Source organism: Carassius gibelio, chromosome B24 (assembly GCF_023724105.1).
Source record: "Carassius gibelio isolate Cgi1373 ecotype wild population from Czech Republic chromosome B24, carGib1.2-hapl.c, whole genome shotgun sequence".
Classification (NCBI taxonomy): Eukaryota; Metazoa; Chordata; class Actinopteri; order Cypriniformes; family Cyprinidae; genus Carassius; species Carassius gibelio.
In genome coordinates this window covers 4,013,067-4,031,994 of record NC_068419.1, presented here as the reverse complement: position 1 = coordinate 4,031,994, position 18,928 = coordinate 4,013,067, and the positions used below count along the sequence as shown (strand labels likewise).

At 36.0% G+C, this 18,928-nt stretch overlaps 1 protein-coding gene across 2 annotated transcripts in view; it reads right to left on the bottom strand.

Moving 5' to 3' along the window:
* spidr (scaffold protein involved in DNA repair) overlaps positions 1–18,928 on the bottom strand; it is a 44,168-nt gene that overhangs the window by 14,389 nt on the left and 10,851 nt on the right. For both annotated transcript variants that reach the window (XM_052595449.1, XM_052595448.1), the window contains exons 8-10: positions 16,820–16,997; positions 10,983–11,184; positions 7,910–8,121 (exon numbers count right to left, since the gene is read on the bottom strand). In XM_052595449.1, coding sequence (XP_052451409.1) covers positions 7,910–8,121; positions 10,983–11,184; positions 16,820–16,997 — 592 coding nt within the window. The remainder of the gene's footprint in view (positions 1–7,909; positions 8,122–10,982; positions 11,185–16,819; positions 16,998–18,928) is intronic.

Below are 18,928 nucleotides of genomic sequence, written 5' to 3'. Positions count from 1 at the left end.
TCGTATGATGTAATTTCAAGTTTACCTTTCTCTTTGGAATGTTAAAACGGCAAAAAAAGTCTCACACCGAAAGAAATATTCTTTATAAAAATTACGAGTTAACTACGTTCTCCAAAAAACACCACAAATAATCACGCAAAGAAAGAAGGCTAACTTTGATTCTCGCTGTTGCCACCGGCGCAATGTTGTGGAGATGTTTCATTGTGAAAGTGAAAATACTTTCTTTTGCTTTCCAAAATTCAATTCAATTCAAGTTTATTTGTATAGTGCTGTTTATGATACAAATCATTGCAAAGCAACTTTACAGAAAATTCAGTTTCTACAATATTTAGTAGTAGCTTATCAGTGGTGACTGTCATTTTATGTGCACATGCAAGAAATTTTCTGAAAAATTAATTAAAGACGTATTCAAACAGACGATAAACACTATTAACAGCAATTATTATATGATGCAGTCACACTTAAGGATACAACTAGAAATCAGTGGTTAAGTTATTTTTACAACACTGTTCCAGAACACAAAATTTATCTCATCAATTTCTCTCATCTTTTGCTAAAGGTGACAAGAAGATGTGCACATTCGATTCACACGGAAAGCTGATAGAAAACGAAATTCTCTGAAGTTCTTTTGATTTATGTTCAGTGTTCAAAGAGGCTGCTGATTCAGGATATGAATCAGCTGGAATTTTATATCGATCTCAAATTTGCTGTTTAGTCATTTAACATCAATACTGTCAAAAAAAAAAAAAAGCACTCTGTCTTTACAAGTCAATGTGTTAAACTCAACTCGAGCCAGATTAGGATAAAACATGTAACAGATACAGATTGTGTCAAAGCAGCTTTACAGTGTTAAACAGGAAAATTATGTTTCAGATGTGGACAAACTGCAAAAAAAAAAGAAAAAAAAGAGGACAATAGTTAAGTTAATTTTCCAGTAACCATTGGTTCAGTATTGACTCAGTTCAGTTTAATAACTGTGTGAAGTTCATCAATTATGGAATGAGTTTAATTTACTACCAAGCAGCTCTGTAGGAGTCAGTGATGTCACTATCCAGCTCAGTTCAGTTCTCTTCTGTGCAATCAAGTTGACAATGTTTAAATTAAAATCAATAAAAAAACTCTAAGCACTAATAAACACCCAAAAGAACGTCTGCTTTCAAAACAGATAAAAAAAGCAGGTAAACTTGATAAAAGCTAACAATGATGGCGCGATATGAGATGACCTTTGATAAACGATGCCTGGCATATCTGGATTTATCCTGACCTGTTGTTACTCTGTTGTAGCACTGCTAAAGAACACAGGGGTTAAGTGAGTGCGGTTGAGAACACTGAGGCTTGTTTAGACCCGTGTGTCTATGAAACCGGAGAACAGGAGGGGTGACTGGGCAGTAGCATTTTGTGGTGTGGCCAGGTTGACATAAACAACCCCCTTCTTTATTCCCTGTATCAGGAGCTTCTTCCTACGGAGCGGGGCTGGGGTGCCATTGCCCCCTCCGGATTTCTGGCATTGGTCAGCTGCAGTCACTAGCCATTTTCAGGAATCCGTCATTGTGAGCATTCGCAGGAATACGCAGCAACTTGAAGGCGCTTCCAGGAACTGCGATCCATTGAGCTTGTCCAAACACTCACACACACACACATTTCACACAAGTATACTGGATGTAGGAACCCCACTCCACCTCCAATTCCTTCACACATGCACCAAAACTTCTCTGGCAGCTGATTGGCTGAGGCGCAGTGGGCGGGATTCCTTCCGGCACGGCTCTGGCCAATGGGAGCAGAGCTTTTGATAAACAGGGCTGTAATCCGACACGTAAAGCACATTGTGTTCCACTTCTTCTAGAAAACATCCAACCCCTCCTGTCTGAGCACAGAGAACTTCTTCAGCCTGTTTATACTGCTCTGAGTTTTTACTGGAACAACATATCTTCTTGGATCCAAAGTTAAATGCTAATTATTGTCTGGAAACTGGCCACAAAAACTCAAGGAGGAGAAAGAAACTTAAAAAAAAAAAAAAAAAAAAAAGTAGGACGTAACTGCATACTGGTTTTAATGAGACCGGTGGTCTTGTTGAAGCACACACATGAAAATAATAAATATTGTCAACCTCTAAGCTATTAGATCATATATATATTAGGGAGTGAACGACTTCTGATTTTTTTTAAAGTCGACTTTTATGTGATGAAAGTCAAGTCGAAGTCGACTAGTCGCTGATGACGTCATTAATGAACAAACGGAGCTGTGACAAACTCCATGTGCACAGCTATGACATATGACACAGCACTGGCCAGATGGCTACTGCTCCCATAACAGCTCATTTTTATCAGTTCTTTTGCCTTTGGGTCATTTTATTTCTCAAAGATTTCTGCTCATTTTAAATCAGATATAGATAAAAAAGCACAGTAAATATTACATTTATATTAATGCATTAGAGAGACCGATTGCATGTGTGAATTAATTCTATATGTCTCTCTAGTATTAGTGATGCCTTGGGATTTAGTTCCATGATATTTTATTGAGAACGGCACAATCAGCGTGTGACGTATGAGCTACTGTCTGTAGCCTATGTGTGTGCGTTCCAGCAGCGCATTAGATTAGAACAGTGATTAACTTACCTGTACAATAGGCTGTTTCGAATGTGCATTCTCCCGTTCAATTTCGACCATCCAGTAATACAATCACACATGTCTTGTGGAGCTTTCGGAGTACACATTTATTTGTCATTTTAACTGTTTGGAAACAAAGCGTAAATGTAGAAGTCCTTTAAATATTTCTTATCCTGTTGCGCCCTCTATAGGAACATTGTCTAGTCGACGTCGAGCTTAAAGCGTCATGGCAGAGCACTGAAGTAGACTGGACAGGAAAGAGCAGAAGAAGAACAGATGATCTACGCACCAATCCAAAACATAAACGGTGAGTTCAGATGGCATGCCGGCTATAAATCGGAACCAGTTTTTGTTTTATTTTGGCCGATCACTATTCCAGAGTTGCACACAAACTGCATTGCAATCATTTCCAAAAATGTAGTTTGTGTGGAATTTTTATGAGGTCTGCAAAAAGGAGATAATACTGTAGCAGGCAGATCAAGCTCACTGTTTGTGATGCTTAAAATATAGGAAGGAGTTTATATGAATGTATCTCTGAGAGGAGCTGACCATCTTCAGAAATGTTTCAATGTCAGTTTTCTTTTCATTTTACCACAATATAATGCATATTAAAGTAGTGTTTATAAGTGTAGCTGCTTTGCTTACAGCGGTAACCAAGGAAAAACTGTATAGCTGCTGTTTCAAAAGCGCCACCTTCTGTCAGAGAATAAATCTACATTTTCATTCAGTCTGTCTACTGTTTTTGTTTGGTGCTGCATAATTTCACAAATCTAAAGTCAGACCATTCTGTTTTTGCTTTAAATCTTGAATTTATACAATCGAATTCAAATAAAAAAATCTAATCCAAAAACAACTGCTCAAGCTACATGTATCATATGAAGCGCTACTATTTTTTAAAAATAAATGAAAAAAAATTAAATAAAATCCTGTTTTACCGAACTCATGTCAAACCATGACCGTGATCGAACTGTGATTTCTGTGTACTGTTACAACCCTTATATATAACCCTTATATAATTAATTTTAAAAAATTTAAAATAATAAATAATGCTAAAATTAATGCTGTGTCACTAGGCAAACAAATAAATATGAATATACTAAAGCTCACAGTTTAGCTTCAGAAATAAGTTTGGGAAAGACTGAAAACTAGGGTGACAGAAAAATTGAAAAAGTACCTACAAAAAAATAAACCAACTCCTCGGTATAGCAAATAAAAAAACAAGCAGTATTTTCTTCACAAAGTCCCAAATTAAACAGAGACAATCCATCCTGGGCATTGCTATATGGGGTTGTAAGGAAGTTTAGGGTGGTTAGTTATTAGTCCAAGGCAAAAGAGCATCACCCCTGATATAGCTGAGATCCATTAGATCACTAGAAATAGTGATAGTTGCCTTAGCAACAACTGAATAATTTAGATAAAAATAGTGAGGTGCAGGATTTGAACTGAACACTTGTCATCTGACCCAATCTTACTCATACTGGGCCAACAAAACACGCAGAAGGAGATCATTTATAGTTCTGAAAACAAGTCGATGTTATTTCTCTTCATCTGAAAACTTTGGCCAAGACAAATCAAATCATGAGGGAGCAATAATGGGATGGAATAATCAAGTGATACTGCACAACGATCATAATAAAAGTGTTTTTTCTCTTTGCAATTTATTATTGATTATTTATTTTAGTGTCAGAAACAAATCAATCATTCAAACAGGTTCTGCAATAAGACACTGAATACTTGCTCATAAATCGTCTTTGTATTGGATTGACGAGTCTTAAAAATCTCATTCTCAAAGATCATGAGACTGCTTTATGAGAAAAGATAATTCATGAAAAAAAAACAACAACAAAAAACAGAGTGGGTGACACACATGAGTGAATGTCATCTAGTCATGTCCTGGGGTCTGTTAAAAATGTTATGCATTGTGTGTATGAATATGTGTTGGCTGTATCTTTGTCAGCACCAGCTTTTGGTCCAGTCAGGGTTCCCCTGTCAACACACACTCCATACCACAGTGTCTGGTCTTCCTGAGCTTCAGTGTTTACGGAACGCTGTAGCGTCTGACATAGATCTGGTTACCGACAGTCAAATGACTCTTTTTCCATCACCCTTCATCAACATAGCACCACGTGCATTTTTTGAAAACAAAACAACGTGTCCCCAAGCAGTGGAGAGATCGGGGGCGCTTGAGGGAGTAGAATGTGGACACTTAACCTGTGGTAATGATTTCAATCTTGCTGAATTCATGCAGCATGTGTGTAATTAAAACCTGCACACACTGGCACTGACAATGCAGTAAAAAAAGAGAAACAGACTTGGTTTCCAATTGTCTTACGCTCACCATTGAACCGTTTAATAACAAACCTCTGACTATAAAAGCACCTACACAGAAAAAGCTCAGATGGAACATCTGACAGATAGGAATGAATGCTAGGATTCATTTTGAGGATGTAGAAAGAGCCGTGTCTATAGGGGTGTGAAATATCGATCATCTACATCATTGTTGCTTTAATGATGTGCAAACTGATATTATTTAGTGTAGTATTATTTACTCACTCAATAATGTCGAACAAAAACATGTCTTTAGAGTCAAAAGCATTCACTGAGTCATGAAGTCTATTAGAATTTAGAATGCTCATATAATCTAAGTTATGAGGGCAAAATTTCTTTGTATAGGTTTTTGTTTTCATATTTATAAGATATAATTTAGTTTCAGCACAAGCAAGAATGGCGTTTTCCTGAATATCAGCATGTGAGAGTGAACGTGAATTGGTCATTTTAGACACAATATTCACATTTTTTTCTGTTTCGCCAATGGAAATAGTTCCACATAAAGCCAGAGTAGAACTGTTGTGTGTCTCACAGCAACATTCATATAGTACATATAATACTAATTTGGAGTAGAAGTTACAGTTATGTCACTTGCAGCTGTGCAAAAAAATATATATATATTATTGATAAAAAGTGGAGGGAAGCAAGTGGAATCCATGGAATACGATTAAAAATTTACTTTTGTGCCTTTGGATGTCAAAATAAGAAAAGAAAAAAACTGACTATAGATGGAACCTGTTGATTACCCTACTTTTAAAGCATAATTTTGGTTTTAAACAATATGTTTACATAATATTCACATATGCAGACATACTGTATTAGCCCTACAGTTACAGCATTACATACTATTTAAACCTATACAACATTTACCTACTTTATCATACAATTCTGATTTCCTTTTCACACAAATGCAAATTTATATCTCCTAGTTCTGACTTTATAACTTGATTTAACTGCAACAATTGCCAGTACATCAATTCTGAGGAATAAAAAGCCAGAAGTATGGGATATAAACTCGGAATTGCGAGAAGAAGAAAAAAAGGTCAGAATTTTGAAAAATAAATCAAAATTAACCTTTTTATTATTTTATGCCATGGCTTCCATACATAGACTGCTTTCATAGACAAGATAGCCCTAAAAAAAAAACAAAAAAAAAACTCCTAAATAGGTCTATATACAGTCATTTGTTTCTAAAATAATCAATCATTTTAAACAAATCATTTGTGATTCAATGAATCACTCATTAAGACATGCACCTGTCGCCACCTACTGGCGTTAGTAGTGGCATATCAGGACAGGCTTAAACCAGCCAAAATACCCGCACAGCAGCACACTCAGCAAAATATATATATTAAAAAAAATTACCATTTCCACCCAAAATACTGAGATATCATTTTGGGTCAATATCAAAAACCCACTACGTGTCACTTTGAAATCAAGCAGGAATATAATTTTTATTTATGAAAGCACAGCTAAACCTGCTTGATATTCTCAACGGTCAATGAACGCCAATATGGCCATTTGTTGCAGAAAAATATGATGTTCTCAACTAACTATCACTAATCCTTATACTTTCCCTCAATGTCATAGTAAAGCAGCATTTACATTTAAATCTATGGGTTCAATTTAAAAATAATTCAGATAGGAAACAATTAATTTCACCTGGTAGATAATAGAACAAACCAAAAAGACTGAAGATAAAAGTTTGTAGGGTTTTGCCATATGGCCGAGAGAACTGCGTGAGGCAGAGAGAGAGAGAGAGAGAGGACTCTGTGTACTGGGAGGGGTTGTTTTGTTAGTCATTGACAGAAAATGGAGCAAAGTTTCTCTCTCATCATTTATCACTCCATGAGGAGACTGACCTCTTGTATCTTTAACAGTGGAGTTCAGACAATGGCCTTATTATACCACAGAACAAACAATCTTGTAAAACACATACAAAGATGACCACGCATCGTCTCAGATTGACAAAGCAGATTCTAGATCTACTGATGTTTATTCTATATGATTTGGACATGTCATGCCTATTTCTGTATTTACTGCACATTCCCAATCAATTTACATACATTTTATTAGAAGCAAATTAGAGCAAAGGTTTTGGGACCTATCTGGTATCTGGTTTGTTAAACTGGTTTGGCTGGTTACTGGAAAAGGAGAGTTACTGATAAACTGCACGTTGCATTTATTTACTTAAAGCTGGTAATGGTTATAGATCTTTTTTTTTAATCGCAGATTAGAAATGCAAAAAATTAAATAACAACACAAATACTGCAAAAATACAAATAGGTTCTCTAAAGCTGCTTTAAAGTAAAAGTATTGTGAAAAAAGGGCTTTCTGCTTTTTTTGCTATTTGACTTCAAATCTAACAGTAAATTCCATAACAATATTCTGAGTGCATATCCACACCATTTTATTATTATTAATACTTTATTCAGCAAGGATGCATTAAATTGATCAGAAGGGAGGGTTTATAAGAATTGAGACATTTATAAAGTTACTAAAGTTTCTAAACTAAATGCTGTTCTTTTGAACTTTAACAGTTTCCACAAAAATATGAAGCATCAAAACTTTGTTTATCATTGATAATAATAAGAAATGTTTCTTGAGCAGCAAATCTCTGCAGAATCATGTGACACTGGAGTAATGATGCTGAAAATTCAGCTTTGCATGTGAGAAATAACTTATGGTTATTTTAAATTATAATAATATTCCACAATGTCACTCTTTCTGTGTTTTTAATCAAATAAATGCAGACTTGTTGAGCATAAGAAACTACTTTGAAACACATTAATAACATCTTACCATCCCCAAACTTTGAACAGAAATATATACATACTGCTTTATATGCCTTTGACCAAAACAGTGTTTTAGTACTTAAAATCTGCAAGCTGCAACAGTGTACCATGACATTTCCAGTAAGTAACATTGTTATCTAAACTAGAGAAATGAAACAGAATGGACTTCTAGTTTAGTACCTGCCAATGTGTTGCGGCAGTGCTGATTCTGGTGGAGGTTTATCAAGCGCTCTGTGCTGGAGAGAAGTTCTGGGTAAAGACTGGGTGATGGGTATGCAGTAGACCCTCTGAACGACCACCTCAACAGGACCGCTCTGAGAGCCCGATGACCCACAATCCTCCACTGCATCCAGCAGAGACTTCCGAACGCCGCTTCTGTTCAACTCACCGACCTGAAGATGGAAAAATGGGAAAAAAATGTTTTTCCTAAACACACCAATAGATTTATTATTTCAACATAATATCGGCACAGAATGGCACCAACAATTTCTTAAAGGGATAGTTTTAAAATTTTTAATTCTGTTATTAATTACTCACCCTCATGTCGTTCCAAACCTGTAAGACCTTTGTTCATATTCAGAACACAAATTAAGACATTTTTGATGAAATCCGAGAGCTTTCTGACCCTGCATAGACAGCAACACAACTACCACATTCAAGGCCCAGAAATGTGGTAAAGACATCAATAAAATAATTAATGTCACAACAGTTGTTCAGTCGTAAATGTGCGTTCTAAGTCTGAAATTGAAAAGAAGTCACAATTTGCTTCTTTGCGAACAAAAATATTCTTGTAGCTTCATAAAATTAAGGTTGAACCCCTGATGCCAAATGGACTATTTTAACAATGTCATTACTATCTTTCTGGGCCTTGAATGTGGTAGTTGCGCTGCTGTCTATGCAGGTACAGAAAGCTCTCAGATTTCATCAAAAATATCTTAATTTGTGATCTTACAGGTTCGGAACAACATGAGTAATTAATGACAGAATTTAGATTTTTGGGTGAACTGTCCCTGCAAATACCTGTAAGCAAACATCTACACTACTGTTGAAAAATACTACTTTTATTAAGCAAGGATGCATTAAATTGATCAAAAGTTACAGTGAAGACATTTATGATATTATAAAAGATTTCAAATAAATGCTGTTCATTTGAACTTTCTTTTCATCAAAGTAGTGATCGTCATATCGTCAGCCCGTGAGATCGATGATAGTGCATGGGTGGAGCAAGAGAGAGAATCTTTATTCTGGTGTTTTAAACGGCGCAGGTGCGCAAGAGAGAGCCTATGGAATCACCAATATTCTAAAAATATACTTTAAAACATACTGATAAACTAACGTTAAATATAAAAATACTGTATTTAAAACAGCTAGTTCATATATAGTCTGACACAACATATCACGCGTCCTGTGACAAATTTGCTTCATCTGCGCACGGAAGTTATCAGTCTAAATGTTCTGCAAAATCAGTCAACAGGGAAAATCAATACTAGATTTCATTTAAAGTCCAGCAGTTTAACAATAATATTGGACATAAACGAACACGTTAAATATAAAGTATTTAAAACAGGTAAGTTCATATATTTGGAGTAAAGTTGAACTGAACTGATGCATCAGTCACACAGCGCTCCGGACCGCGCGCCTCATGACGAGACCGAAGCACAGCCACAGAAACAAGAATAACATGCATTCTAACATAACTGTGGCATTAAACTCAGTCCGTGAGGGCTTGTTTAAAATATTGCACATTTATAGGCCATTCAGATTACTTGTTAAAGTGCAATGAAATAGCTTATATCTGCAGAGGATGTACATCTGTTTGCGGATGGAGACTTTGTAATGGCAAAAACTATGTATTTTGCATGCATCACATTTTAGTCAGTGAATAAAAATAATAACAAGGTGGTAGAACGAACTTATCATCCATATTGTTTCTCAAGTCCTTCTACGTCATCACCACTTAGTGTGTGTTATAAGTGATCTGTCTTTAAGAGATGGAGTATGTGAGAACCACTATTGATAAGTTCGCTCTGCCGCCTTGTTATTATATTGGCTTTTACTTTATTTGTAATGCCAAGAAAGAGTTAACCTCTCATGAAAGAGAAGAGCGCGTTGCCCTGTATCAGCCATTAAATGTGTGGGACACCAACTCCTCGTTTTCTATCTCTTTCATTTCATGGATTTAACGTGTTATCCGAGTCAAAGCGGACAACTTCAGTGACTACAGGCTCTAATCCTCCTGCACACGTGGTGTGTGTGTGTGTGTGTGTGTGTGTGAAATGCAGTGCTGAAGTGAAATAGCTAGCCGAATTGTAATAAGCAGCCTAATAAAAACAATAGTTATTATTATTATAATCTAATACATTAATAGGAAAAGGGCCTATTATCGACAGAGAAATCTGCTTATGTCGATATCTCTGACTATCGTCGATACACGATACTTTTTAAAATATATTCAAATAGAAAGCTGCTGTTTTCGATTGCAATAATATTTCTCAATATTACTGTTTTAATGTATTTATCATAAAAAAGAAGAATTGGTGACAGTTTATCTGGTAATGACAATATGATAATGCACATTTAAAGGGATACGCCACCAAAACATGAAAATGTTTATGAAATAAGTTGAAAAATGTTGAGAAAAAAACAACATCAGAGCCCAATGATTTCTATTCTAAAAAGGAAAAATAAATAAATTTAAATATCTTCTTTTGTGTTCCAGTTTTGGAATGAAATAAGGGTGAGTAAATTATTATAAAATACTCCTTTTTAGGTGGAGTATTCCTTTAAGTGTTGTGTTGGTATGCTCACATTTTGATAAGAGAACTCAAAAAGATCTCAGAGTAGCAGATGATAGTTACTCTGTATTTTGTAAACTGTGGCTAACACTGTGTTTACAACCAACACAGACTCTGTATGGACAAAACTGACCTTCTTATTTTGAGTATTACAATAAGAGAGGAAAAAGTACAAAGCCTTATTCTTCAAATGTCTTTTAAAAAGAATTTGTTACGCAAGGGTCTTGTCGAACAGGACAATTTGGCTTGGCTTTCACACTAAAGCAAATATTTATGCATTAAAAACATCCCTCATAAATCATCTGCACTCATGAGTGTCACACAGGAAACAGCAGCTGTCTCCATTCCAACAGCACTTTCACACATTTTTATGTGTGGCCGAATTCGAAATCTAACATAGATGCACGCTCTTTTCCATTTCCTTCCCGTGATCACATGAGAGAGGACCTGTGACGAACCTGTTTACAGGGAATGGATGACACTTGGCTCGTCCCAGACCACCACAGGCTCCTGGTTAACGGCGGAGGTCTGCATTTCTCCACAGTGACCGCGGCTCTCGGACCATCTGCGTTATCCAGCTTAGTCTCTTCACAGACTTTCTGACTGAAGTGGGTGTTGAGAATTATGGGATAACGTTCACCCTCCACAACAAGATTCTGCCTAGAGAGACAAACAGAGGTCTGATGGTCATAATGAGTTGTTTTTCCAAAAACAGTTACAGTATGAAAACATCAAGTCTCTCGGAAGTGCCACATTGATGGTTTTTATGACAGCTTGGCAACATTCATAAAACTCAACTGCATTGAGTTTCATCTACGTTGATTGATTGACAGCGGTCTCGCCGAGCACAACCACCTCCACACTTCTCACACACATAAAAGAGTCTCAAAAAAGCCTCAGGTACACACGAACGCTCAAGCCCGTCCCTCTCTGAGTGGAAAACAACTGTTAGTGACTTGACTGATCAACAAAGATGCTCTTTTCCATTTCACAGGCGGTCTGAAACATGTTTGTATCAAAACACTATTTACTTTGTACTTGGCATCTAACGGAACGACTGTGAAACAATCTGCGCTCTTGTGATAATGGTCTGCCTTGGTGTGTCTTAGTAACAGAGCAGGAACAAACACACAAAACAAGCTTTAGATGTTGCTTGACAAAATAATTTATGATTCTATACAGAGTGGCATTCAAACATGGCTCCTTCTGAAGCACTAGTATTCATCTTTTTTTCCTTTTCAAATATAAATAAAGGTAAAATAGCAGCAAAGAGGACCAGACTTTATGCCGATGGCTAAATAAGGTTCGTTTCGGCCTACCTGGCAAGAGGCTAGAGCTGTGAACTCAATTGCTGTTTTTCTGCTAAAAGTTGTGCTAAAAGTAAAATAAAATCCAGGTTTGCTGTGCTTGTTTGTAGGACTGCCAAAATTTTGTGATTATATATCAAAATGGCTATAAAGTAATTCTAAAAATCAAAAAATTACTAAATAAAATAAGAAATTACAATAATACTTTTGTAACATTTGCTGCAAATAAAAAAAAAGACTATTTAAGAAAAAATATGTGAATAATTATTTTTAATTATATTCAATAAATAAAAATAAAAATAAATTAAGGCGAATGACTGCAGGTTAATAGGGTAAAAAAAATAAAAATAAAATACTAATATTTATCTAAAAGCGCCTAAAAACGCGTGGAAAATGCTAGGCGCACCGCTTTTTCCTTCTTTCCAAAGCGCTTGGGCAGTTGCACTCCTGAGGCGTTGGCCTTTGCTAAGCAACCATGACGTGCTCTATCCATGAAGACGCGGAAACTTCAGCAAAGGATAAATGGATTAGCAGCTCTAAAAATCGCTCGCAGTAGCTCTGCTACTAAATTTATTTCAAAATTTCAATCCATATACAACCATGATCAGATGTTCCTTCATCTTGGCTGAGTTTTCAACGTTGTTACGGGAAAGGATGAAGCTGATTGGTTAGTTCTTGTCACATGACCTGCGGTGCACTTGCGGCATTCTGAAAAGTTGAAATGTTTTTAACTCAATGCGGTGCGGACGCGCCTGGAAAAAACAGGCGCGTTGCACCACGCAACCGCATTGCTTCCATTATGAGCGTGCATACTGCGCGCCTACATTGGAAATAACAAACTTGCGCGTGCAAAAGACGCGATATGTGAACGGCCCCTTACCCAGCTGATTGATTACATTGATAATTGCAAACATTTTTTGTATAACAAGTTTTCTAAAGTGTTATGTTTAAATATCCACATGAGTAATTATTTAATGAAATATGTTCTGATTTGCATACATTTCTAGTACAAAAATCTAAACATTGGTTGGACTGAACACAGTTTTTTCACTCCATAATTCAGAAAATATTTAGAACGGGTAGAAAACATTATATTTTCACAATTTTGGGGGGAATAAAATGTTGTATATAATCTAGAAAACCATATATGAACAAATCCCTCTGTAAAAACCTTACAGACAGGAATATACATTTAAGGTTTGGTGTGTGTAAGTGCTACTGAAGTGGATATCTATGGCTCAATGTAGAAGAAAAAAAATCATTTTGAGAAAACGGCTTTTAAAAATCTGTACCGTAATTGAAATCTATTGACACAACTAGATAAAATGCAATAAAAGAAGCACTTAACAGTGTTTTTTGGATGTGAGTATTTGAACTAAGTATTTAAGAAAAATAATAATGCATTTTTTACATTACAACCATAAAATGAAATAATGTATAATAATGTAATAATGTATTTATATTAATATATAAAATAATTATATATATATATATATATATATATATATATTTTCAAGAACATTCAACTAGTGAACTTCTATGTGATAGAAAACTGAAAGAAGACAGAAAGCCCTTCTTATTACAAGCATCGGAAGATAGTTGGCATGCTGCGCTCCCAAATGCACGTTAAAGACACTCAAACTCGGAGCAGATGCAGAGATTGAGCTCATGTGGAGCAGCATTTACTGTGAACCGAGCCACTCTGAGACACTGAAAACGGACGGATGACAACAGTTCCACACTTCTTTTTAAACAACCTAATGCATACATTCATTTAATTAAATCGCACTAAGCCATTTTGCAATTTTGTTTTATTATGATGACTCATGCAGCACTAAAAAGAGCTATGATCAGTTTGTACAGGAAAGTGTTTACAACTAGTTATTGATAAGAAGCACATGGGGACAAGAGCCTGCAAATGAAATAAGTATTTCTGTGAAAACATCTGCACGTTGGTAAGCACATACATTAAAAGCGCTGTCATGGATGCATGAGAATGTGCCATTCGCAGGGCCTCAGAAGTAGGTTACAAATAGCCTGATCGATCTTTGTGCTGAGTGTAGGGTAATTTGTCACAGATCTGTTCCAAACAAACATGTCTTCAATAAACGGAGGCCTCCACTACAAGCCGGGGCCTGCAGAGCTCATGTCAGGAGACGTAACATTTACGTCAGCATTCAAATCATCCTGCCCTGAGAGAGAATTGGACAGGTGCCAGCAGAAACGAGTAATCACACTGAACCTATTGAACTTCAGCCAACAGTGTGCAGCTCCAGGGCAGCCAGCAAAGGCAAGTTTACACAGGAGAGGTGGAGGTTCTCTCCGGCCTCCTGCAAACAAGTGCTTTTTTCAACATGCTGTCAACCCAAGAAGAATAGCACAGAAAATTCCAGTCTTTGACAATCCAGTGACAGGACAAAAAAAACAACAGATTTTTTTGTTGGCCATTAAGTCTCGAAATGAGAAAGTGTTTTTACTGTGAGTAATAACTAATAATATTATAATTACTATTATAATTGAGAAATTATTTATCATTATAATTTAAATTATTGTATAATTTATCTAAATTTTAGAATAATAAAGTAATTAAATATATGAAATACTAACACTAATGTAAGCTTCACAGGGATTCAAAACGCTCCTGTATTTTAACATCTAATATTCCAACCAACTTCTTGAGGGATGCTTTTCTGAAAAGCCTTGAAGTTATTCCCATATAGGCTATTTTTCCAATTGTATTTATTTCTCTAATATCTCTAATAAAATAAAAATAAACTTTTTTTTTCAGTTTTTTTTTCTCAGTTCAAAATGTGATACTAAACCTACTACCACTTAAAAGAGAATCAGTTCATGCAAAAAAACAAACAAAAAAAAAAACACTCTTTTTATCAGAAATAATGTACAAATAAAAATACAAAGCAAAATTCTTAGTTATCAGGTGCACAGGAAATAAAGTCTTAAAAGAGATTTGTTAAGTTACTGTAAGTGACGATCACGATCATTTATACATGTGAATGCATTTCCGGTGGATCTGAACAGGAAGTCTGAGAACAAACACAAGAGTGTGCTGACGTCGGAGCTGACACAAACAGGTGAGGGTGCAGCACAGGTGTAATCACCAGTGATGACAGGTATTTCCTTCATAGCTGAACCGTGAAGAAGCTGGGAACAGTGTGAACAGTCACTTTACAATGGCATGTCCAATGAAGTATCCTGAGGTAAAATTAGTTAAGAACAAATGTACAAAAAAGATCATCTGCACTAAAATCAAACTGGTGGTTCATGGAAATTTTAAATCTGAAGTGAACTTCAATAAGTGTAATTTTTAGAAAACAAAGGATTGGCATTAGGTTTCTGCAAGTTTAAAGTTTATAAACTTAAAAGGTTTTATAGGCTTATGTCCTATTTGAAATATAATTAAAAGTAGAATTTTTACTATATTTAATAATCTGAATCTTTAATTCTAATTTAACTTCTGGTGGGGAGAGGCCGAACCAATTAAAATTCCACCTGATGAACTGAAAGGAATTTTGGAATTTTGCTCAACCCTGAACTGCAAAAACCAAACAACATACACTTTATGTATTTTGACCAAAAAAAAATCAATGTCTGCATTTATCAACGACCCGCACGTTTTAAAATATATTTGATGATATGTAAAGAGTTATCATCTGCTGCCCATCTTCTGTGCTGCAAACTAAGGGGCCCGAAATGTCAAACCCATGGACTTTCCAGGGTAAAATGAACTTTTGGACTTTCCAGGGTCACCTACGCCTGCCCTTAAAGCAAACACTCCGCAGGGGGAGAGAAAGTAAGAGAGAAAATGATACAAGAGGAGAAACTGTGCCAGCAACACACTGTGCTGCATGTGTTTTCTATTCAGCCCTCTGGCCTCTGTCATAGTTATTGTGATCCCCTGCCTAAAGCTCCTCAAAAAAGAAGGAAAAAAAAGGCGAGGGAAGAAAAAGGATCCAGCAATGTTTTTTCCCGGCTTGCTGGAAATGAGCTCAGAGCTGCCAGGAAGAGGTATGCAGGCCATTCCCTGGAGCTGAGGAATGACGTGGGAGCTACGCTACATGGGGGCGATACGGGGGAGGGGCCCTGGCTTCCGGCGAATCCTGGCCTCTCCAGTTTGGATGGATCCGTGGATCTGTGGTCCTCCCACACAGATGGAGACTGGCTCGTCTGTCCTTCTCACCTCCAGCCCCACAGGCCTCTCACGCTTATCAGCTCTGTGCAAAACACGCGGCTGCACACGGCTGACAGCTCGAACAGTGCGGAAGATATAGGGAGATGTGCACCGATGCTGTGCAACACAAGTGATCGAGACTCCAGTTGATGGAATTATGATGAAATTGAAAAATAAAACTGCCAGCGAGTCAGAAAGAGAATGAAATGTAAAGAACGAAATTCTGATAGCTTATAATTTTAAACAATGAGATCTTTATAACTGTATAACAGACTGAAGACATAAAATGCATATAAATATTAGTCGTCAGAACATGTATTGCAATGGCAAAGGACAAAGGAACATTCCTTAAAAGCATGATGTTTTCATTTATGTAAAAAATATATATATGGAAACGTACGGATAATCAAGTAAAACTTCAACAAGTTACTTCAGTCTAGTAAGGGTTCATCTTGAAATAATAACGGCAATATAAAAGTTCTTCTTTACATCTACTTTACTTTCAGAAACAGATGGACATTAGAATTATACTAAAAGGTCTTTTGCATGATAAAAAAATCTAAACTAAGGAATGCTGAAGATTGTGTTCATATGCCCATATTACAGGCCAAGTTTAATAGTTAGGGTTAAACATTTGATCAATAAGATAAAATATTTTCAAAAAAAAATACATGTTTTTAAATCATTCTGAAAATCAGTGTTAGGTCAGTAGCCAATAAACTGTTTATTAACATCACAGATAATAAACAAACTCTCTTTTGCTATTTTATGGTAAGGTGGTAAGGAACAGGACTCTCACCATGGTGGATAGATGTGGACGATGTCTCCGGGTGCAGGCTGTAACTGGGCGGCCGTGTCCTTGCTGAAAAGAGCCACACACTTTTCTCCTTCTGGCAGCCTGTCACACACAGCAGCCTGCATGCCACATTCCTCCCGAACTCCCAGAATCCTCAGCATCAAGACCCCTGGCCTCTCAGCTTGGGTCAAAAAAAAATAAATGTAGGTATGAAACAATCTGTACACATAATTTAAGTCCTATACAACTTTTAATGCAGTTAATACTATACAGCATGAACAATTAGCCTGGAAGTAAGCTATAAATTTGATCAAATGACTAGCTCTGAAAGATGATTTTATTCTCCAAGTCACTAAGTTTTTCAAAACAGCACAGATACGATACAGGCCCAGTAAATGAATAACAGCAGCTGGATATTTTGGGTTATGCAGTGAAAACTCAACACTGGCACGGCTTCAAGTTTTTCATTTCAGTCAGTTCTGAGGAAATGAAACAAAATCCAGCACTGACGGGATATATTCCCATGCTGACTGTTCAAGGAATAGTTGGCCCCTCGATTGGACACATGAACACAATTGACTCAGCTGAAATCATGCCGAGAACAGGCAAGACATCAGAGAAGAATGATGTGTAATGGAAATTTTTGTGAAAAATGTAAAGCAGTGAGAGAAACAGGCTACACTTACTCCATGCAAGTCACATGCAAAACAAAAATACAAGGAACACTATTTTTCAGTTTTTTTTGTGTGTGTGAGGTAATGTTACCAAAAAGCTATGCATGACTTTAAAAAGGAAAGAAACAAGTTTTTAAATGCTGGCATCTGATTTATTAGCCATGAGAACACCTGACATTTTTGCATATAAAAAATAGATACAAATAAATCAACATTTAAAAAATAAATTAAGTGAGTGGGAGATACATTCTTTAGGCAGTGGAATTTTCTATGGAATGATGTCAGTTGCAAAGCAGTCCATAAACTATGTCCAGTCATCCTAAATCACTTTTCCACATGCAAACTTAAATGAAAACTAAAAAAAATTTTTTTTTAGATCATCTTAGTCAGCTAACATTACATGCACAAGAAAGCATAAATCAGTAGATGTGGAAAGACAGACATTCAGAACGTGAATATTATTAAACCAACATAAATTTAACATTTAACAATGTTTAGAGTGATAAAAACATTTTAAATTTTACATTTTTTTAAGAAAAATATTTATTTAAAAACTCTCCACCAGTTATTTTAGAATCACTGATAAACTGATACAGGTTTTGTTAATATTTTACTTTTATATTTTACGTTTTTTCATAAATTTTGTCACCTTTATCTATTTTTTTTCTGTATAGTTTTTATTAAGTTTTAGTTGATTAAGTGTTTATTATTTTAGCACTTCAAAAATTAGACATTATGACTAGACAACTTCAGTACCTGAAATAAAATGTTTAAGTTTTAATATTTTATTTCAGTTAATGTTCATTTTATTTCAAGTAACGAATATTTAGTTTTACCTAAAAATAATACCAACAACCCTGCTTTGCACTGGCAGTGCACCACACAAGTTTAATCTCCTAATATCATTTTACATTTTCTCTTGAATTTCCACCATCAACTGAAACCTTACCTTCTTTAAACCTCCACACAAACATACCTACACACACTGAAGACCCCTAGTAGGGCACTGTTTGAAAAGGAATCCGTTATACCATGGAAAATAAAAACGTAAGCTGTGTGTGACTGTGTCTGCAGTATGTTTGTGTCTGTGGTTTCCTGTCGCTTTGGCTGCGAGACAATTACATCCTATTGTCACCTGAATCACCTGAAACAAGCGTGCTTTCACAGCCTCCTACTCCTCCAACTGTACACAGTAAGATCTCATCGCTGGAATATCATACACATTTCATCAAGCATGACAAGCAGTTATGGAAATATGAAAACTGTGGGTTGGTGGTTAAATAATTTCCTGGCACATTCTTTGGGCCAGATCTGACATTGGCAGTATTTAAATGAAAAGACTTCATTTCTAATTGTGAAAACATTAGTGGTCAGGAACAGAGAACTAACCACTAATGATCTGTACAAGAGCTTGCATTCAAGACGTGATTGAGTCTTC